The sequence below is a fragment of the Nomascus leucogenys genome, chromosome 4, assembly GCF_006542625.1.
Source record: "Nomascus leucogenys isolate Asia chromosome 4, Asia_NLE_v1, whole genome shotgun sequence".
NCBI lineage: Eukaryota > Metazoa > Chordata > Mammalia > Primates > Hylobatidae > Nomascus > Nomascus leucogenys.
Window position 1 is genome coordinate 85,233,897 of NC_044384.1, and position 22,522 is coordinate 85,256,418.

At 57.3% G+C, this 22,522-nt stretch overlaps 2 protein-coding genes across 2 annotated transcripts; both read right to left on the reverse strand.

The window, feature by feature from the left end:
• Window positions 1-46: 46 nt before the first annotated feature.
• On the reverse strand, window positions 47-4,138 carry KCNK7 (potassium two pore domain channel subfamily K member 7). Its single transcript, XM_030811207.1, has 3 exons — window positions 2,646-4,138; window positions 667-1,065; window positions 47-402 (listed from the first exon to the last, which is right to left on the reverse strand). Exons 1-3 carry the CDS (start codon window positions 2,962-2,964, stop codon window positions 200-202), a joined length of 921 nt encoding a protein of 306 aa, XP_030667067.1. The 5' UTR covers window positions 2,965-4,138; the 3' UTR covers window positions 47-199.
• A 712-nt stretch (window positions 4,139-4,850) lies between these two features.
• On the reverse strand, window positions 4,851-21,897 carry MAP3K11 (mitogen-activated protein kinase kinase kinase 11). Its single transcript, XM_003274198.4, has 10 exons — window positions 20,177-21,897; window positions 15,407-15,587; window positions 15,059-15,207; window positions 14,778-14,953; window positions 14,407-14,650; window positions 13,816-13,929; window positions 13,070-13,205; window positions 12,885-12,976; window positions 6,486-6,860; window positions 4,851-5,722 (listed from the first exon to the last, which is right to left on the reverse strand). The coding sequence occupies exons 1-10, from the start codon at window positions 20,913-20,915 to the stop codon at window positions 5,385-5,387; spliced, it is 2,544 nt and encodes an 847-aa protein (XP_003274246.1). The 5' UTR covers window positions 20,916-21,897; the 3' UTR covers window positions 4,851-5,384.
• Between the last annotated feature and the right edge of the window lie 625 nt (window positions 21,898-22,522).

Here is a 22,522-nt window from a genome sequence, read left to right on the forward strand (position 1 = left end):
GATGGTGGCCGGTGGCTCAGGGAAGTCCCATTCGAAATACTTGAAGTCGTTGCTCATTTTATGATTAACACAGTATTCCCCGAGGCCTCCCGCCGACCCCCACCATGGCCCCATCTCCAGATTCGTCCCCAGCCACTCCTGGCTGCTTCCTCCTCAGGTGCCGCCACCTTCCAGGAGCTGAACTCGGTCACCTAACGCTTCAGCAAGCAGGGGCTTGTCCTGAAGCTGGGGCCGCGGGCGGCAGGGTGCTCAGAGCCAGTTCATCCTGCCCTAGGATGCCACCTTGGTCCTCAGCAGTCATAGGACTGGGCCTGAAGAATTTCCCCATGGCACGGACTTGTGGCAGCTCAGAGAAGGTCTCCATGGCCAGCAGCATGGCCAAGAGTCCTAGAAGCAAGTAACCTGGGGAGGAGAAGGTGCTGGGGCAGTGCCTGGGTTCTGGTGATGCTCCCCCCCACCTCCCAGCACGGTGACTTGCCCTGGCAGCTGGCGCCACTTGCCCCCTTCTCAACACTGCCACCAGAGCTCTTCGACTACCCCTCCCACACCGTGCCTTGGAGTGGGGTCACTCCACCTGCAAGGCCCAGCCCCCCAGTGATTTAGGGGAGTCCTAGTCCAGGCTCCTCTTCCCCCTTCCCCCACATGCTCTTAGGTGGCTGGACTTACCAAGAAGTGCGAGCTGGCCCAGGTGGTAAATCATGGGGTGCAGGCCACGGCCGTGGCCGGGCAGCAGGTCCCCCAGGCCAATGGTGCTGAGCGAGCTGAAGCAGAAGTAGACGGCCCCCAGCAGGCTGCAGTTGCCCTGAAGGCCCCACAGCACCAGCGCTGGCAGCAGCACAAAGCTGCTGGCCACCAGCAGGCCCAGTGCAACTGCCTGCAGCAGCACAGCCCTGGCCGGTGACAGCTGCCAGTGGACCACTACCCAGGCACCTGGGCGGCTAAGCACAGGCAGTAGGCAATGGCGCAGGGTGGCCACGAGAGCTAAGGAGGCTGGCAGCCCCAGGGCTGCATAGACCATGCAGAAGGCTTTTCCGCCTGGCGATAATGGGGCCATGTGGCCATAACCTGGAGAAGAGAGAGTCAGTGGACAGTGAGAGCTCTGAGTGCCATGTCTGTTGGGGTCCCTGCCTACCCCAATACCGCCTTCCACAGAAGGCTGCCCTCTGGTGGCCTTGAACTGGCCAGGCCCAGGTTCTAGCTGGCTCTGCCCCCCCCCTTTCTCAGGAGATCCCTTACCCTCTCTGGGTCATTCTTCTCTTTTTTGGAAAATGAAAGGATGAAAGAAGACAGTTCCTCAGGCCTTTTGTAGCTGGGACAATTCCGAGAACTGCGCTGCCCTTAACAGACACTCCCGATTCCACAGCTGTTGGAATATCATCCACTCTTTCCCCAAATGTGTGTCATGTCCTGTGTGCCAGGCTTTGTACTGGGATCTGAGTCAGCCCAGGTCCTGCCCCCTCTGGTGGGGGAGTCAGGCAGGCAAATCATGAAGGGCTGCAAAGAGGCAGCATGGGCGAGAGAGGGCATGTGCCAGGCGGGGAGGGGTGGGAGTGTGGGGTGTGCTGGGAGAACAGGATCAGCTAATACAGAGCTGCAAACACACATGCCTACTGGAGCCAGATAGATGGGAGACAAACAGGAGTGGTGGGGACAGGGGTGCACTGGAGAGTGTGAGCTGTATCCAAAGGGCAGGCCCCATTCTGCTCCGGTCAGGATGTTGCGTTGCAGGGATTCTGGCTCAGTGTGAGTAGGTTTCCTGATTTTCCAAAAGAAATTGGAAATACAGGCTGGGCACAGTGGCTCACACCTGTAATCCCAGCACTTTGGGAGGTTGAGGCAGGTGGATCACTTGAGGTCAGGAGTTTGAGACCAGCCTGGCCAACATGGCAAAACCCCGTCTCTACTAAAAACACAAAAATTAGCCAGGCATGGTGGTGCATGCCTGTAGTCCCAGTTACTCAGGAGGCTGAGGCAGGAGAATTGCTAGAACCCGGGAGGTGGGGGTTGCAGTGAGCGGAGATCACACCACCGCACCCCAGCCTGGGTGACAGGGCCAGACTCCGTTTAAAAAAAAAAAAAAGTTGGAAATACAAGTTCCAATTCAAAAAATACTGAGACATTTTGTGGGGCAAAAAATATGAAAACCCAGGGCTGTGGGTCCCATTGCTGCTTTTCCCTGGGCATGTGCCCACGCGATTTCTCTGCAGGAATCCCTCATCCCTGTCTGTGCCCTCCTGGTCCACAAGCATCTCATGCCGACTTCCTCCCCATCTTTCCTCACTCCCCCACCCGAGGCCATGGTCCTGATCTGTCCTTCCCAGTTTCCTTCTATTTGCTTCCATCCAAGAATCCATCCCACTGTATTGTATCCCCTATCTGGCCACAGGCTGTGGCATCTGGGCAGCTCTCCTGGGTCTCAAAGGGTGCCTGGGGTGGGACTGAGGAGGACACACCCTTCCTGGCAGCTGAAGTGGAGGCACCAGTTGGGGTGTGTTGGTGGGGAGCCACAGCTGTGATGTCGGGCTTCACAGGGCCTGGGCTCCATCTGGCTCTTTGGGGCTGAAGGGCTGCATGAACCCCAAAGCCCCCAGGGAGTGATGGCCTCAAGAGTTACGCCCCCCAACTTGGCTGCCTGGCTCTCTTACCTGTGGTGGTGAGGATGCTGGCAGCGAAGAGCAGGGCTGAGGGAAGGTCCCAGGTCCTGGCCTCTGAGCTGTTGCCCAGGCTGGAGACCCCATGGGCCTGGGTGGCCAGGGCAGTGCCCAGCAGCTCTTCCAGAGCTCCAGGTGGCAGGCAGGCCCTATGCTCTGCCTGGAAGTCTGCCAGCTCTGCCCTGAGTTCAGCCTGAAGTCTGCATGCAGGAGGCCCCTCCAGGGCCTGGAACACCACAGCCCCAAGCCCCAGGGCCAGCAAATGGGCCACAACCAGGAGCCCGTATCGGGCCCAGGGCCTTAGACCCCCCATGGCAGGCCGCTGGGGTGCTGTGGGAACTGGCGGCTCCACCTCAGGCACCTGGGAGGGGCTGGGCAGGGCAGGGCCAGGAGGAGGTGCTGTGTGGGTGGCTGGGACCTGGCTGGGGTGGCTGGGGTGTGAACAGGAGGGAGGTGAGCTGCATCACCCTTCCCAGGTCCTGGAGGCAAGACATTTGCCCATTTCACAGCAGCTGGGATGGTGGGGATGGGTGAAGGAAGGTGGCTGCGGTGAGGGGAGGAGGTGGAGGAAGCTGAAGCCTAGAGAGGACCTCACACTTATTCAAGGTCCTGCTCACTCAAGCACCCATACTGCATTCATTCATTCGTTCATTCATTCATTCAAGTGCTTAGGGAAGAGGACAGGCACAAGGTCCTTTCTTTCCTGGTGTTTTCATAAGAAACCTCTTAGCAAAGAAACATGGCAACCTCCATTGTCATGAGTTCCATGAAGGAAAAGCCCTGGGTGATGGGAGAGCTCTGCGGGGTGGGGGGTTATCTCACTGGGAAAGCTCCGCTAAGGAGGTGACATTTCAGCTGAGGAGAAAGAGGCCAGTGAACGTCGGAACGAGCTTGGGGTGTGAGAGGAACAGAGGGCTGGCTGTGGCGGGGGACAGTTGGGGGTGAAGGGAGGATAAGGACACAGGCCCTTGAGGACAAATGTGGTCCAGGGAGACCTATGCTGGGCTACTGTAGGTGTCGTGGATGGAGTGATTTTGGCCTGGGCGGTTTGGTGGGAGAGGAATGGTGGCAGCTGGGAAGGATCAGGTGGGGGTGGGAGGTGGGGAGAGGACTCCAGGGTGCCCAGAGCACCTGAGCAGATGATACCCTTGCGCCCGATTGCCAGTTCTTCCCGAGAACCCTTTGTGCCTGCCCTCCTGACTCCCTGCCCCTGAACTGCAGACACAGAGTCTGGCTGCCATGGGGCACCTGGGAGAGGGGAAGGGGGAGCCCGGGTTCCAACTCCTAACCTCAGAGGAGCTGAGGACAGAGGCCGAGGAAGGGACCCTGCCCTAGGGTATGGTGTGGGAGTGCCAGAGCCCCCATGGCAGTGTGAAGAGAACTGTCAGGGGTGCCAGATGCCATGGCAAGTCACCATACTGGGAGGTGGGTGGAACTTACTACTCTTTATCTTTTTTGAGACGGAGTCTTGCTCTGTCGCCCAGACTGGAGTGCAGTGGTGCAATCTCAGCTCACTCAACCTTTGCCGCCTGGGTTCAAGCTATTCTCCTGCCTCAGCCTCCCAAGTAGCTGGGGCTACAGGCGCCTGCCACCACGCCCAGTTAAGTTTTGTATTTTTTTTTTTTTGTAGAGACAGGGTTTCACCATATTGGCCAGGCTGGTCTCAAAATCCTGACCTTGTGATCTGTCCGTCTCAGCCTCCCAAAGTGCTGGGATTACAGGCGTGAGCCACCGCGCCCGGCCTACGCTTTTTTTTTTTTTTTTTTTGAGACGGAGTCTTGCTCTGTTGCCCAGGCTGGAGTGCAGTGGCGCGATTTTGGCTGACTGCAACCTCTACCTTCCAGGTTCAAGCAATTCTTCTGCCTCAGCCTCCAGAGTAGCTGGCACTACAGGCATGCACCACCACACCTGGCTAATTTTTGTATTTTTAGTAGAGATGGGGTTTCACCATGTGGCCAGGTTGGTCTTGAACTCCTGACCTCATGTGATCCGCCAGCCTCGGCCTCCCAAAGTGCTGTGATGACAGGAGTGAGCCACCGCACCTGGCCGAGAAGAGCCTTGAATGACTGACCAAGGCTGGTGGATTTGGTCCCAGGAGAGGGAGGCAGTGCAAGGCATCCAACTGCCTATTGTTGGGGCATCAGGACACCAATAGGTTGGGTCACCTGGTTACCTCCAAGAAAGGTGACAGGCTACATGTGGGGAGACAGCTTTTGAGTTTATTTGGCTTCTGGCTTCATTGGATCCCAAGGCTAAGACTCCAACCCTGGCTGGGGCAGCAGGAAGGCACCCAGGGAGCCCTGGCCCCAGATGACCCCCAGGGCAGGAGGTCCATGCTCTAAGCCCTAGGGCAGGGGCCGCAGTAGCAGGACTTGGTCAAAAGTGCTGGTGACAGCTGAGGCCGGCCCCTCTTCCCTGCACCTCCCCTCCTCCCTGCATCACCCCAGCGGGCAATTCCCTGAGACAGGCTCTGGTCCTCCCAACCAGCTGGGTACAGTGTCGGGCCCCAGTAGGGCAGGTGAGCTGGGGGGACCTACAGGTTTCAGGTGTGGGGGCACAGGCCCCCCTTCCAGTGTGAAGGCTTCCTGTGCAGTGTAGTGTTCCTGACCCCCAAAGGGGGGTGGGGTCCCTGCGGAAACTGAGGCAGCTGCAGAGGCTGGCCCAGCTCCTCTTCCAGTGTATGCTGTGACTCCTCCTAAGGCAGCTGGAGCTCGGGGGAGTGGCCTGGCCCACTCAAGGCCTCGCCTCCGGCACCCACGGGGCCTGGGCACCCATGTCTTTGGTCTGTGCCCTGCAGTCCTGGGGGCCCCCCCGGAAGGGGTTGGCAGGTGGGGAGTCCCAGAAGGGGTCTGAGTCCGGGAACAAGGTCCAGGGTGCCCGGCGGGGTGCAGGCTGTGGTGACGGCAGGGGAGAAGGCCGTGGCCCAGCTGACACAAAGCTCCAGGGATCAATGCGGCTGCGAAGGGGCGAGGGCCGAGGTCGGCTGATGAGGCCCAGGGGTGGTGAACGTGGGGTGCCTGGGGTGCCAGGAGCAGAGCGTGATGTCCCCGGTGGGGGTGAGACAGTGCCTCCTGTGAGGATATAGGAGGGGCACAGGGTCAGGCAACCCCCAACTGCTGAGGTCCCCAAGACACTGTCGTGCTCTGGGCCTCAGTTTCCCCATCTGCACAGTGACCTACTTGACTCAACTTCCACGGCCCTTCCTGCTTCGCGGTGCCTGTTTTTTGTAATGGTTAGGAGTGAGGCCTCTGGAGCGGGCTGGCCTGGATGTGGATCCTGGCCCTGCCACTTACTAGCTGTGGGAGCTGTGGGTCCCTTAATCTCTGTGCCTTAAATTTCCTCATCTAAAAATGGGCATCTAAGAGCACTTAGTTTTCTAGTTGTTATGACTAAATGAGACCATTTCGGGAAAGCCTTGCAAACAGTACTTGGCACAAGTAAGGGGCCAGGAGTTTGCTACTATTATGACTACATATATGCTCTGTCGTCCAGGCTGCAGTGCAGTGTCATGATCACCACTCACTGCACCCTCAACCTTTCAAGGCTTACGTGGTCCTCCCGGAGTGCTGGGATCACAGGCGTGCACCACCGCCTGGCCCGATTACTTCTGTTATTTCACAGCAGGCATCGCCCCCACCTGCCTGGACCACCTGATAGCTGAACTTAGAACTCTGCTCCCTACATGCGTCTTCAGTACCCCGAGCGCCTGGTTCAGGGTCCAGCTGATGACTGTGGTCTCGGCCTTGCCTCCTTGCATGTCCCCACCAGCCACTCTTCCCTCCCTGGGAACCCCCGTCTCCCATCTGCGAAGCAGGCCGGCCTCAGGCCACTCACCGCGGGGCTCCTCCTCACGTCGGGGGCTCTTGGCTGACCGCTGGCCCGCAGGGATACCCAGGTCCAGCAACAGGGGTGCAGGAGTGGGCGGGGAGTCGGGCGTCTTGAGTGAGAAGCGGATGAGCGGGGAATGGGGCGGCTCGGTCGAGCTGGGCGCGGGCGTTGGCGTGGGGGGTGTTGTCGGAGACTCCCCGCGCTCGCGTCCTGGGCCTCCCGGCGGCTGCAGGTCGCGGCCGAGGCCCAGCGAGGCGAGCAGGGCGGTGCCGCGCAGCAGCGCGCGCTGGATCAGCTTGGGCGTCCCAGAGCTGCTACCGCGCTCTGCGGGGACAGGCCTCTTGGGATCCTCGGGCTCCAGGCTAGGCCGCGGGGGGTTACCTACGGGCGGAGGTGGCACAGGTGAGGGCGTGGCCGGTGCATCTTCTGGGTGAGGGCCCAAGACCTCTCCGTGGTCTTGGAACAAGGACTGAGTTCTGCCCTCTACTAGCATCTTCCCTGGTCCCCCTGGTCACACAGGTCCCACAGGTCCCATGGCCTCCCCATCATACACCCACATTCCAGCCTTTCACAAGATGGGTGCTGGGAGGGGAGGGCAGTGCAGGTGGAGGAAGTGGCAGCAAAGCCCAACGGCAGCCAGCGACCCCAGACCCCAAAGATGGATGGGCAGTCCCAGTGGAGGCAGGCTGGGGCCAGGTCACGGTGGGTCTCCGTGGCCTGCCAGGGGCAACTTCTAGGCCCAGGGGCATGGCAGGTCCCACTGACTGGGATCAGCGCCCTGTGCTCTGTGCCCACCAGCTTCCTGGCTGGGCATCCCTGCCCCTTCTGCCCACCCACCCCCACTCCAGCTGTAGCTTGTAAGATGCACACAGTCAACTCTAAGGTACATGGCAGTCCTGAGGGCACAAATCCCTGTCTCTATTCTAGAAAGGAGGAAAATGAGGTTCAGAGGGGTCAGTACCTTGCCCAAGGTCACAGCTAATTTACAGAGTACGTATTTGTGCCAGGCCTGAGCTGAATGACATAGGGGCACTATGTTGTCTGATCCTCATGCCCCAGGGGTTCTAGGCTCAGAGGTTGAGGGTTTGTGTGGAGCTGTACAGCCAGTGAAAGGTGGAGCCAGACTCGCCCCAGGCAAGGGCAGTAGAGCCTTTCCTCTCCACCATTTCCCAACCAGACTCTGCCCTAGATTTCAAGACACTAGTGTCCTACCTTCCAGTCTAGGGTTGGCCTGACTCCATTCTACATCACTTGGGCAGGGATGGGGAACCCCTCATTAAGGACGAGGGACTCTAGGACGGGCTCTCACAAGCCCTGATTTCATCAGATCCCTCCTTGGCTCTAGAAACTGCTATGGCTCTCCACTGTCACTAGGAGAAAGTTTGGCCTCCTTGGCTGGTCTTCTGAAGCCCTCCCTGGCCTTGTCCCTCTGCCTTTCCCCTCCTGCCTGGAGTGCAACAGTGGGTTGGAGGTCGGGAGGAAGAAATACAAGGCTGGGAAAAATGAGCTTCTACTATGAACCAGGACTCAGCTCACAGTCCCTTCTGTCAGCCCCAACCCTTACTCAGACTCTCTGCCTCTTACCTCACCCAACTCCCTCCCCGGCCACTGCCACTGAAGGGACAAGGGAATCCTTCTTTCTTTTTTCTTTTTGAGACGGAGTCTCGCTCTGTCACCCAGGCTGGAGTGCGGTGGCGCGATCTCGGCTCACTGCAAGGCTCCGCCTCCGGGGTTCACGCCATTCTCCTGCCTCAGCCTCCCGAGTAGCTGGGACTACAGGTGCCTGCCACCACGCCCGGCTAATTTTTTGTAATTTTAGTAGAGACGGGATTTCACTGTGTTAGCCAGGACGGCCTCGATCTCCTGACCTCATGATCCTCCCACCTCGGCCTCCCAAAGTGCTGGGATTACAGGCTTGAGCCACTGTGCCCGGCCGGGAATCCTTCTAAAATGCAAACCTGTTAAAGACAGGTCTCTGCTTAAAAACTACGTATCACTTCCAGCTTCATTCACTCATTCATTCAATCAACATCTATTGACCCATATGCCTTGGCCCCTGTCTGTAGCCCCAGTGCTGAGACTCCTTGGCTCTCAACTCTTCTCAGAGTTCAGCCAGGTTGCCTTTTCCTTGGGTATGGTGAGCTGCATGCCTGTGCACACACTATTCACTCTGGCTGGCTGACCTTTCCTACCTCAGCTTTCAGTGACCTCTTATGCACCATCCAAGACTCACTGGGATGTCACTTCCTCTGTGAAGCCCTCCCAGAATCTCCCTGAACCTGCACAGTTATTGCTCACGTTATGCCTCATACAGGTGCTACTGGACTTGTTTATGAGTCTGCCTCCATCAGATGAGGTCAGGGCAGTGTTTAACATGTTGATGCCTGGCTCTTAAAATGCAAATCCCTGGGCCGGGCGCGGTGGCTCACGTCTGCAATCCCAGCACTTTGGGAGGCCCAGGTGGGAGGATCACGAGGTCAGGAGATCGAGACCATCCTGGCTAACACGGTGAAACCCTGTCTCTACTAAAAATACAAAAAATTAGCCGGGTGTGGTGGTGGGCGCCTGTAGTCCCAGCTACTCAGGAGGCTGAGGCAGGAGAATGGCATGAACCCAGGAGGCGGAGCTTGCAGTGAGCCAAAATCACGCCACTGCACTCCAGCCTGGGCAACAGAGCGAGACTCCGTCTCAAAAAAAAAAAAAATGCAAATCCTTGTTTGATGAAGAATCCATTTTTGTAATCCTTGCACCAACCACATGAGGTTATCATTATCACCCCCACTTCGCAGGTGAAGAAGTGATCATTTACAATGAGTTTAAACAGAAGAGGGGAAATCATGTTTAAAAAAAAGAGTTGGCCACGTGCGGTGGCTCACACCTGTAATCCCAGCACTTTGGGAGGCCGAGGTGGGCGGATCATGAGGTCAAGAAATAGAGACCATCCTGGCCAACATGGAGAAACCCCGTCTCTACTAAATACAAAAATTAGGCTGGGCACGGTGGTTCACGCTTGTAATCCCAGCACTTTGGGAAGCTGAAGCAGGTGGCTCACTTGAGGTCAGGAGCTCGGGACCAGCCTGGTCAACGTGGTAAAACCTCGCCTCTACTAAAAATACAAAAATTAGCCGGGTGTTGTGGCACACGCCTGTAATCCCTGCTACTTCAGAGGCTGAGGCAGGAGAATCACTTGAACCTGGGAGGTGGAGGTTGCAGTGAGCCGAGATTGCGCCACTACACTCCAGCCTGGGCAACAGAACAACACTTCATTCAAAAAAAAAAAAAAAAAAAAAAAAAAAAAAAAAAAAAATTAGCTGGGCATGGTGGCACATGCCTGTAATCCCAGCTACTGGGGAGGCTGAGGGAGAACTGCTTGAACGTGGGAGGTGGAGGCTGAAGTGAGCCGAGGTCACACCACTGCACTCCAGCCTGGGTGACAGAACAAGACTCCTTTTCAAAAAAAAAAAAAAAATAGCAAGAGAAAGCCAGGTGTGGTGGCTCACACCTGTAATGCCAGCACTTTGGGAGGCTGAGGTGGGTGGACTACTTAAGCCCCAGCCCAGCCTGGGCAACATGGCAAAGCCCCATCTCTACAAAAAATACAACAATTAGCCAAGCATGGCATGCACCTGTAGTCCCCGCTACTCAGGAAGCTGAGGTGGATCACTTGAGCCTGGGAGGCAGAGTTTGCAGTAAGCCATGATCCTGCCATTGCACTCCAGCCTGGGTGACAGAATGAGACTCTGTCTTTAAAAAAATAAAAGAGAGAAATGAGACAAAGGGAAGAGAAGATAAGGTCCAACAGACAAAATGAGAGTGAGCAGAAGTTCCTGCAGTCAATGGCCTGAGAAACTGAGGTTCTGAAGTGTAAGTGACTTGATCAACATAATCCAGCTAGGATTTGAATCTGCCTCTAAGCTTCCTGGCAGCAAGAGTTAGCAACTCTGTTGTTTAGGAGAAAGCTGCGTGACTCTTCTTGACCCAAAGATAGACAGATAGAGGCAAAACTGCTTCTGTGAGGCCTCACAGGGAGGACACGGCCACATAGTTATTGGCTCCAAGGCAACAAGCTTCACAGGGCAGCTGCTATCAGTGTAGCTGAGTGCACCCTGCCAATGTGCCACTCCTTGCAGCCAGCTCTCCAGGGACCAGAACAGCCCACTGGGGACAGGGTGAGGGGGTGTGTGACTCTCCAGTGGTATGGCTTATGCCGGGGATCATCTCACAGGGTCTGGGACCTCTGTGAAGCCCCATTATTTGATTCTTAGCTGGGTTTCTGGGGGTGGCTGTGAGGTCAATGTCATGTACTTTCACAGACCCAGATGATGCATGGAGTGTGGGATTGGGCTAGGAGAACCAGATGCTCAGCCAGCCACTGAGCTGAGGCAGCTGACATCCTTTCGGGGCAAGTGGCAATCCATTTCTTCATCAGCCAGGAAGGGCACTGGTGTTGAGGATGACATACTTATCAAGAACAGTAACTACCATGGTTTCCAGTGCTTTCACAAAACCTCAGACGTGTGGCCTTCTGGCCACACATCTGCAATTTCATATTGTGGGAGCATTCGTTGTATCCCTGGGGGCTGCGGCTCTCTCAGTTTGCTGTGGCTGGACTAAGAAAGAAGGCATTTCAGATTTCTACTGGCACAGATGTCTACGGAAGTTATGATGCCATGAAATATTTCGAGGAGATGAGGAAGGCTGCTATCTCTCAGAATGCAAAGTGATTTTGGAATATGAAGAATTTCTTTGGGTTGAATTACTTAGAAGTTTGTCACTGACCTGAACTATTCATGAATATATGGGCTAATAAGTAGTTGCTCTTGATAAATAATTAACAAATTCTTTGGATAAAAAAACATGGGGCAAGCTTGAGAACGATGGGGCCCAGGCCCCTTGTGCCCCTGCTTCTGGGAGCTCAGGGCCAGAGGGTTCTGTGGAACAGTCAGGACCTGCTTCAACCTACACACCTGGGTTGACAGGCTCTCAAGTTCTCCTTTGGCCCATTTGGTCTGGTACATTTTAAAGCAAGTGAATTCAAGAAGCCTCCTTGGCCTTCCAGTTCTCAGTTCATTCCTTGCAGGACAGATGCTGGGGGTAGTGCAGCTGCTGGAGCAGCAAATGGCCAGGCGGACGGAGGCCCAGGGCTCTGCCTCTGTGGTCAGTCAGACAGAGCAGATCAAATCTCTGCTCTATTGGGTGCCTTACATCAAACCACTTAATCGCTCTATGCCTCAGTTTCCTCTGTTGTAAAATGAGGCCAATACTACTACTCCCCTCACAGAACTGCTTGGCACATAGAAGAGAACCAACAAAGGTTAGCTGTTGTTAACGACTATTGAGTGTAGCTCAGGGAATGGTAGAGGCGTTGGGCTGGGTGGGATGGGAGGAGTAAGTTTAAATGGCTTGCTGAACAGGACTCTTCTGAGAGCAGCTAAGTGGGTCCTACATTCTGGCTGTGAGCAGCAGGTGTGGGGGCTCTGAAGATGGTCCCTAGGTTAGCACAGGGACCCACAGGCAAGGGAGGCCGTAACTCTCTGGCCTCAGTCAGAGCTGGGCAGTGTTGAGCTGAGTGAGCCCTCCTCCCTGCGATGCTGGAGCCCTGCTCTCTGCCTGACCCTCTGGCTTCCTAAGCAGTCTGTACGTGAGAAGCCCTTTCTTCAAGTGAAAGCTTCTGAGCTCACTACGAGAGCATTAGAGCTGAAGCCTCTCTGGGTTCAAATCCTCAGCTGGGGGTTTGAGGTAGGTTACTTCACCTCTCAGAGCCTCAGTTTCCTTATCTGCAAAATGGGGTAATAGTAGCCCCTCTTCATCAATGCTTGGAGGGAATGCCTGGCACAGTAGGGCAATTACCATCGTGGAGAACAGAAAGGCCCCGAGCTATCCTGGATGTGCTGAGAATGGGTCCTGGATCCTGCCTGCTCGGCCTTCTCATTCTCTTCTTCACCTACAGGCTCCCAAAAGGGACTCTGAGAAGCACAGTGTGGCTGACACTTGTCTGGCTCCACCCCACACAGGCTGATTCCTTCCCCCATTTGGGTCCAGCTTCCCTTGGGTACCAAATGCTGAGTGGGCTTCCTGTCTTTCTTTTCTCCCTGGAGCCTGCTAAAGGCACAGGGGCTGCCACAGGGCCAGGGAAGAGCCTTCTTGTAGGCCAGGTCTGAACAAGGGGATGAGACTCTGGGCCCCGAGCCGAGGCCTGGGCTATATGCTGCTTGATTGTGGGCCTGTAGGTCAGAGCTGGGTTCCAGGATCGGCTCTGTCCTGTCTGAGCCTTGGTTTCCTAGTCTCTAGAATAAGAGCAACCAGGGCAGGACTCCTTCTTTGCCTGCTAGCCTATCATGGCTTCCCCAAGGTGCCCACGGAAGGAGCTCAGCCAGATCCTGTCGGGGGAGGAAGGCCACTCACCATTGAGTGCTGGGGGTGTGGAAGGAGATCCTAAGGGGGATGAGTCATCTGAATCCAGGTACCATGTGGCTTCGTCCATGCGGGACCTTCTCCTGGTGATGGGAGGGCAAGGAGGGGTGCTTTAGGAATTTCAGGACTTGGGGAAAGCAGATGATCCTGGGTTTGGGGGGCACTCAGGTACTTACCTCCCATTCTGGGCTTCCCCAGGCTTGGGGGAACTGGGACCCCAAGCCCAGCATGCTCGCCGCTCTCCATTGCTTGAGTCCTCCAGACGTCGGGGGGACTGGCGGCCCCATGCCTGGCCTGGCTCTGCAGGCTCCACTGCAGGGGAAACCGATGAAATCGGAGATAATCTTTATCCTCCCTCCATCATCACAGTCAGGCTTCAGGGGTAACCTTTAGAGTATGGGGAGTAGGCTGGGCCCTGTACCATTCCCAGGGTGAGCTTTGGGCAAGATAGATGGGTTTGGGTCTTGGGACCAACAGTGGGGTAGGGCATCTCATCTAGCCCTTCAGCTGACGTTTGCTGCTTAGTAATTAGTACAGATACTGACACCAACTGCCTGGGTTGGATTCTGGCTCTTCCACTTATTAACTGTGTAGCAAGTTACTTTTTTCACTTTCCTCATCCATAAAACTTAGATTAACAATAAAAATAACTACCTAATAGAATTATTGCAAGAAATTAATATTAGCAAAGCATTTAAGAAAATTAGTAGTACATAGTGTCATACAATTATTTGACTAAACAAAAATAAGTAAAATTAATGCTGCTTGGGGAGTTCAGAGGTAACAGGCTAGACCTAGGGCAAGGAGCCTGGGGGCGGGGAGGAAGAGAGGCTAGTGAGTGGGATCCACCTCCAAGGATAAGGTCTGACAGAGAATAAGGGGCTGGGGGGAGGAGAGGGGCATGAGAGGTTAAGTTTCTTACACTGGATGGCTCGGAACCGAGGGAAGGTGGGCGAATCCCCAGGCCCGACCTCAAAGACGTTTCTCCTCCGGTCAAGGCCGGGTGAGGCCTGCACGGTGATGCGGTGCTTGAAGTCTGGGGTTTGGGTTGGGGGGAGCAGGGTTCAGGTTTGTGATGAAGGAGAGCCAGGACCCCAACCTGCAGGGGCCCAAGGCCAGCTCCCAGGCCACATGGGGAGGAGCGGCACGGTGGCTATGAGACTGTGGCCAGCCTCACTGCTTTCTTGAGACCCTGGTTCTGGATAAGCAAAGCTACTTGTCTGAGTCGGAGATACCCTGGCGCCGGCCCGCCCCGCCCCCTAGACCTTCCCAGAACTTTCGTGAACCCCACCCCTTCCCGGTCGCAGCCACTCCCAGACCGACATGCAAATACTTCCGCCAGAACCCGCCCACAGGCAGAAAAAAACACTCCTGACCCCACCCCTCCCAGCCTTCACCTCACGGGCCCACCCACAACACCCTAAACCAATCCCAGCGCGGTCAGCACACAGGCCAGGCTCCACCCCCGCCCCCGCAGCCAATGGCTGGGGACGCTCCGGGGCCCGCCCCTCACCGAGTGGCATGCTGATACGCTCGCCGCCGTCGCGCGCCCGGAGCTTGCTGCGCTTGAATGTGCCGCGGCGGCGGCGCACGTGCGGTCGCTCGCGGTCTACCTGCTGCAGCAGCAGCGTCAGCTCGCGCTCGAACACCTCTAGCTCCCACTGGGCCAGCAGGTGCTCGCGCCGCCGCAGCTGCTCCGCCTGGGACCGCTGCTCGCGCGCCGCTCGCGTCAGCTCCTCCTCGCGGCTCAGTAGTTCCTGCGCCCGAGACAGCGAAGGTGGAGAGGTCGGCCTGGCACCGATCCCGGCAGCGCCCGCCCCGACTCTGCCCCAGGGAGATCGGGGAGACACTCCTTCCAACCCTGGGTCCCTTGATTCCTCGCACCTTTTCCTTGGCTCGCAGCTCGTCGAAGAGACCCTGGATCTCGCGCTTCCAGCCTTCCTGCATGGAATGGAAGGAGTCCCGCGGCATTTCCCGTAGGACCTGTGCCTCCAGCGCCTCCAACTGCTTCAGGATGGAGGCGAAGTCGGGCCTGCGGTGGGGGTCCTGCGCCCAGCAGTCTAGGGGCACGGCGTGCAGCGGGGACAGAATAAGAAGGGGTCTGTGGGTGGACGTGTCCTGGGCCAGGGAGCTCTGCACCTCACCTGCCCTCCCCGTCCTCTTACCGGCCATAAGCTGTGCGAAGGGCTCGGGGCAGGTGGATGGGATGGGCAGTGTGAGTTTGTTAACAGCTACGCCATAGGCCACAGCAAGGCAGTCAATGCCACGGTATGGCACCTCCCCAGTCAGCAGTTCCCACAGCAGCACCCCAAAACTGTGGGCGAGACAACAGGTTTGTGTTCCCTTTTCTCTCCCAACCTCCACCCCCTTACTGCCACTTCACCCAAAAGCAACTAGGAGCCAAGTGGTTTGGGTCCCTGTCCCTGGACTTGGCCCAGCCCTAGACTTAGGCAGCCACCTCTGCCCTCTGCAGCCCCGTAGCAGCCCCTGTCCAGCCCCACCGAGGGCCGCACCTCCAGACGTCACTGCCCTTGGAGAAGGTGGAGGCCTTGATAACCTCAGGAGCCATCCAGGCGTAGGTGCCCGCGGCACTCATTTGTGTGGTTTTGTGCCACTCTCGGGCCAGGCCAAAGTCGGTGATCTTCAGGGTCTTGTGCTCCATGTCGTCACCCTCAATGGGCTGCAGCAGCAAAACTAGAGAAGAGGGGCCAGATTGTGGATGCTCCAGGATCAGGTGGTGGGGACAGGGTAAGAGCTGGGAGCAAACTCATCTGACGGACATCCTGGCTGGGTCCTGGGGGCACAGAGGTGACTTGGTCTAGATCTTGAGGACCTACTTGAGGTCAGGCATTTCTTTTCTTTTCTTTTCTTTCTTTTTTTTTTTTTGAGATAGAGCTTTGCTTTTGTTGCCCAGGCTGGAATGCAATGGCGTGATCTTGGCTCACTGCAACCTCCACCTCCTGGGTTCAAGCGATTGTCCTGCCCCAGCCTCCCGAGTAGTGGGATTATGGGCATGTGCCACCGCGCCCGACTAATTTTGTATTTTTAGTAGTGACAGGGTTTCTCCATGTTGGTCAGGCTGGTCTCGAACTCCCAACCTCAGGTGATCTGCCCGCCTTGGCCTCCCAAAGTGCTGGGATTATAGGCGTGAGCCACCGCACCTGGCTGAGGCCAGACATTTTACACTCAACCCTAGCACTCAAAACCATTTATGAGCTAAATAGTATTTTTCACATTTCACAGATGAGGAAACCAAGCAGGGAAATGACTTGGCAGAGGTATACAACAAATACAGCAGAGATTACAACCTGGTCTGTGTGGCTCTGAAACCAGTGTTCTAGCTTTTCCCTAATACTACACTGAAGCAAAACTGGCAAGGTGGCAGCTCTGGGCATTTATGGCTTTGATTTCAAGAGAGATCTGTGAGTCTCCTGTCATTTTGTTGAGGCAGGAGCGTGAATCAGAACCCCCCTTGGAGTGGGGAGCAAGAGGGAAGCTCTTGGTGAGAACAGAAGCCCAGCAGGTACCACAGGCCCTTAGTGCCCACATCACACTGTGGCAAGTGCAGCCACTCCCAAGGCAAAGACTCCAAAAGATACCTACCAATGCAGCTGGAAGGGAAGAGAAAGGGTGGGGTCCAAGAAAGTGATGGTTCTTGGCCACAAAGGAGGAGCTTGGGGTAAATGTAGGTGTGGATGGTCAGACTTGGCAGGGGCTCATGGCTTTAACCCAAATGGGGCCACCGTACTTGGTACAAAGAGGAGAAGCAGCAACTTGCAAATCTCTCACCAGGACAGGAATGGCTCAAATGAGAGAAGTTTTCGAGGAATAGAAAGAGGACAAAGTCATAGAGTCATGAAGGGTCTGAAGGGCCCCTCTACTTTTCTGGTTACAGCCAACTGCACTGTGGAAGAGAAGCGATATCAAGTCAACCATGTTTCTGGACCCGTATCAGGGCACACCTCTCAGCTCTCCTGCCCTGTGTGACATGGCTGTCATGGGGGCAGCATAGGGGACAGGGGGTGGGGCAGATGGGAAGGGCACCTAATACAGCCTGGTGAGTCAGGGAAGACTTCCCAGAGGAGGTGGCAGAACCAGGGTGCTCATTTTTCAGGGCTTAAAGCAACAAGCCCTGATCCTGCTGCTGGCCAGGGCACATGGGCCTTGAGGAGGCATCTGGCACTGCTGCCAGCCATCCCTGCTGCCCCACCATCCTCAGTCCCCACAGCCCCTGGCTGCTTGGCTGTGTTTCTGTGTCTTCCACCTTCAGCCATTTCAGCACTGGTGCTTCTCACAGCATGGCCTCTCCTCAACCTCTGCCCACTGCCCCTGGCTGACTCAGCCTCTTCCAGGTACCACCAGCTCCCTCTCCCCACTGGCATCTTCCACATTTGCAACTCCAGGCCAGACAAATTGGTTCAGCTACCCCTCAGCAGCTCTACCTGATGTCTAGGTGCCCTCCATGACCACCTTTACTATCCTGGCATGCCCAGTAGATTTTCCTGCAATTTTTCCCAATCCAGAGAATGGTCTCAAAATCTACCCACTCCTCTGAGCCAGACCTTGGAGCCGAGTCCTGAACACTTCATCAAGCTGAGGATGGCAACAAAACCCTCCTCAGATGGCTGTCATGAGCATGAAACAAGACCACACTTTTAAAGTTTTTGCACGGGGGCTGCCACCTGGCAGAAGCATCCTAAAGGCCGGTTGTCCTAAAGCACTTATCGCATCTCCACCCTTCTCTCCCTCCTCTGTCACTCCTTACTGCCAGCTTCACAACAGCCTCCGGTCTGGCTGCTGGAGGCTGGGGACCTGAGCATTTCGCAAGCCCCCCACAACAAGCTCATTCCAAAGGGGAAACAGCAGGCTGGGGCAGTGGGTGGCGTGGAAATGGGCACCTCCCCTGGTGCCAGGGACCACCTTCCCCTTTGAAGACCAACACTTGCTGCTTCTTGGCCTGTCTCTGGCCACTTGTGGCACCCCAGACTGGCAAACTGCTGTTCCAGTATCTCAAGCCGGGTGGCCACTCTCCACCTTTTTCAGGTGGGGAATCTGAGGCCCAGAGAGGGGCAGCAACTCACCCAAAGTTTCAGGACTTCTTTGTACTTGTGGCCTTTCTGCTACCTCCCCGCTCCTGGCTCTGCCAGCTGCTAAGCCCCATCCTCTGCTTTCTCTCCAAGTTCCTCTCTGTGCTTTCAATTGTCCCAACTCAAACTGCTGTTCTGGTGTCTGATGTAGACCCCAGGCATGGGAGGTCAGGGGTCACCCAGAGGAGAATAGGCCAGAGACCCCGAAGCTGGGGGAAGCTCTCAGTGCCCCTTTAGGGCTCCCTGGCCTCTGACAGGGACCTGGCCACCAGCTCCCTCCCTGGGCTGGCCTCTGTGGGGCTCGGGAGTGGCCTGGGCAGCTCACGCCTCTTCCGCTTCCCTCCCGTGGTCCCTACTTCTCCTTTCTGGGAGGCCTGGGCCAGGTCTCCCACTTAGGAGGGGGAGTCCTTTTAGGGAGAACTAGGGGAGGTCAGGCCCAGGCCGGGCTGGCTGGTCAGTCCTGTGACTCGTGGGCCTGGAGAATTCCCCCTCCTCTCCCCGCCAGGCTTCCTCACAAGGCCCCCATTGTCCAGGAAAATCATGCCATTGTTTCCTGCCTGTGCCCCCCCAAGCCCAGGGACTCCCCCACCCCAATCCCGCAGACAGCAACTTGGGCCTAGGACTGGGGTCTCCGAGGTTAAATGCCACGCTCAGGGAGGCTGAGGGCACCTTGCCTGCCCTTTACCACCACCTCCCAGACTCTGAGAGGGAAGCAGGGGAACTAGAGGGGAGTGGGGGAGCAGTTCCAGGCTCCTTCCTCCCGCAAGCCCTCCACCCCCAGCTCTTTCCTCCCCTGCAGGCAGCTGGGCTAGGGAGGGAGCAGGGGCTGGAGCAGGGACAGGAAGCCGGCTCAGGGGCAGCAGGAAACGCAGGAAGCAGTGGGGAGGGTGGGGAGCAGGGGCCTGGGCTATTGTTCCATTTTTTCTGGAAAGAAAACGGAGGAAAAACAGAAGATGGGAGTCCCCTCCCCCTGCGCCTTCGGGGAATCCCCCTCAGATTGGGGCAGGTAGTGGGGGTCCCTAGATAGTTAGAGCCCAGGGTTGAGGCTGAGAGGTGGGAACCGCACCCTACCAGGGATGAGAAGAGTGGGTAGGGTGGTTGGCAGGCCTCCCCTGGCTCCTCCAGCTCTGGCAAGAACTTGGATATCTGGGGCTCAGCACTCTGTTTCCTGCAAGCCCCTTGTCCATGGTCAGCCCAGGCCAGGAGGCTCAAAATATCCACGTTGACTCCCCTTTAAGAATGTCTCATGCTTTTCCAGTGACCCCACTGAGCCTGGCCCCTCCTGCATTTCCTATTGCTGCTCTCCAGCCTGCACTCTGGGCTCTAGGAGGCCCCTGCTCCTGGTCCCTGCTGTGTGCTGGGTCCTGCTTCCACGCCTTTGCTCTCTAAATGCTGCGTGCACCAGGAAACCCTCTGAAGCTGTCACTCGCTTCTCTTGGGCCATGATGGGCAGCATGTCTGGGGCTTCAAATGATGGGAGATGGAGTCTCCCTTAGCCCAGCACTCCCACCCCAAGCACTGATTCCAGGCTAGGCCCTCTTGGCGATCCAGCCCTCAAATGTCCATCTCCACAGCTGAGGACCCGCTGCGGGTTGGGGATCGCAGGTCGGGCTTGTCTAGGCTGTTGAGCTGTTTCCCGCTCCCTTTTTACAGATTCGGAAATTAAGGCTCCGAGTTGGAGTGACCAGCTAGAGGTCATGAAGCCAGGGAGGGCTAGGCCAGAATTCCAGCCCTGGCCTTGGCCTTGACTGCCAAGGAGGGCTTCCTTCTCTGACATATCTGTTCTGGAGGAGCTGCCCATGACGACGGGAGGGGAGGACAGAGCACCAACTCCACGAATATGAATTTAGGGGAGGAAGATGAGGAGCACGAGCTTCCAGGGGACTTCCTTGAGGTGGGAGCCACGGCTGGGCAGGATGCTTATGGCCCACCTGAGAAATACCAATTTCTTAACTTGTCCAAACAGCAGCTGCAGGCTGGGGTCAAGGGCTTCTGAAGCTGGGGCAGGAAGACTCTGCTGGGTGCCTGGGGCTCTGTTTGGGGGCTAGCTTGAGCCCATGGGCACCCCTGGTCAGCTGGGACCCCCTAGGGTGGGAGCTCCTACATGCAGTAGACCCTAAGCTAGGCTCAGTGGAAGGTTGGGAGCAGGTGTGTACCAGAGCCATGCCACCCCCAACCATGCCCCCAGAAACTCACTGTTGTTGGACTTGAGATCACGGTGGATGACAGGCACCAGGGCCTCGCAGTGCAGGTAGTGCATCCCACGGGCAATCTGCACAGCCCAGTTGACCAGCACATGGGGAGGCACGCGCCGCCCGGCCAGAGCTCGGCTGAGGGGCCCACCGGCTGCATACTCCATCACCAGGCACAGGTTGGGCTCCTCCAGGCACACAGCCTTGAGGGCAATGATGTTGGGGTGTGCCAGCATGGCAAAGAGCCGGGCCTCCTGGCGAACGCTCTCAGCTGTCACACTGATGTCCTCATCAGGGTCCTGGCGAGCTGCCTTCACAGCCACCAGCTCGCCTCGCCAGCTGCCCCGGTACACCTTGCCGAAGCCTCCAATGCCGATCACCTCCTCCAGCCGCAGCTCCTGGAAGCTGGCCACCTCGCAGGGGGGTGGGCCGCCACCCCGAGACACATAGTTGGACGGGAAGATGCCCACCTGGCCACCCACCTGGCCCGCCCACCAGCCCTCGTCTCCTGAGATGGCTGCATCCCGGGACAGCACCTCCACACGGTCACCCTTCCTCAGGGCCAGCTCATCCTGCCCACTGGGCTCGTAGTCGAACAGGGCTGTCCACACCGGGTTGGCATAACCCGCTGCCTTTGGAGACCCCTCAGGCCGGCCTCCTCCACTGCCCCCACCACCCCCGCTGCCACTGCCATTCCATGACCCTAGAGGGCTCTTGAGGAAGAGGCTCTTCAAGGGCTCCATGGCCGGGAGCCGGCGTTGGGATGTGTGGAGGACCTTCTCTGGGTGCCCGTGGTCCCCACCCCCGCTGGCTGCCGAGGCCCTAGTCCCGGAACCTGGGCATCCGGGCCCTGGCCCTCAGCCCCAGACCCACGCCTCTCTGGGGAGCCAGGAGTGTCGTCTCCCGGCCCCCCGCATCTCGGGCTTCTGGAGGAGGGCACCCAGGGCAGTGTGGTCAGGCCGGGGGGGTGGGGCCCCGGGGCCTCCGGCGCCTCACCATGGCTAGCTTGGAGGGGCCCGAGCTTCCCTCGGTTCTGGAGCAGTCCTGGGAGCCTGGCTGCGGCCCCCGCCAAGCGTAAGGTGGGGCCTCCTGGGGCAGCGCCTCAACTCCGGTTGGGTCTTTTTGCGCAGGGGGTGGAGGAAGCGCCCGCAGTTGGGCCGAGACTGCCTGTTCCTGGCCCCGTCTCCTTTGGCCCCGACAGCTCCGACCCCGCTCCCTTCTTCCTCCTCCCTTTGTACTTTGGCCCCGGGGGCGGGAGGCAGAGGTGGAGGGTGGAGTTTCACTTTTTTCCGCTCTTCTCCCTCCTGCAGGAAACAGCATCAGATGACGCGGGCGGCCTGCACCGCTCCCCTCCCAGAGGCTCCAGGCGGGGAGTTCCCGGGTAGGCGGGCCAGGAGAGGCAGAGGAGGGAAAGGGCAGAACCAGATCCCCCATTACAGCAGGCTTTTGAGATCTAGAAAGGAAAGCCCCCAGCTGCGTGCTCTGCTGCCTAGGGTGGAGGTTGGTCTCTGCTAAGGATGGGCCATCTCTGCCCTCTGCATCCGCATCGGCGTCAGCAAAACGGGGTTACAGAACCACACTTGGGAAGGGGGTGAACCCGAGTCTGGTCTTGGCTGCGAAGTTGTGGGACTGTGCGATCCATCGATTCTGAGCCTCATTATTTTCTTTCTTTCTTTTTTTTCTTTTTTTGAGGCGGAGTCTTGCTCTGTCGCCCAGGCTGGTATGCAATGTCGCAGTCTAAGCTCACTGCAACCTCCGCCTCCCGGGTTCAAGCGATTCTCCTGCCTCAGCCTCCCGAGTAGCTGGGACTACCGGCGCGTGGCACCACGGCCGGCTAATTTTTGTATTTTTAGTAGAGACGGGTTTCACCATGTTGGCCATGCTGGTCTCAAACCCCTGACCTCGTGATCCGCCCGCCTCGGCCTCTCAAAGTGCTGGGATTACAGGCGTGAGCCACCGCGCCCGGCCGTTCTTTTCATATATGATAGGAGGACGAGAAAGCTCTGCCTCGCAGAGCTAGTAGGATGGGGTGGGGAACACTGGAGGACAGACGGAACTGGCTGCACCTCAAGCTCTTGGAGTGGATTGTCTATGGCTCTCTTCTCCTCACCTGGGAAACAATCCGCTTCTTCATATCCCTTTCCCATCGGCAGAAACCTGAGAGTTGTCCAGAACTTTGACCAGGATTGGATTCAGAATAGCTGAGTCGCCCTCACAACCTCTGGATAGGGCTGCCCCAGTTACTTTGAGCCTGTCACTTTAAGAAAGACGACGCTATCCTATTTCGACTAGTCCTGCCTGTTACGGAAGGTTGGTCTCTACACCCTAGGTCTGAGCTCTGACCCGGAAG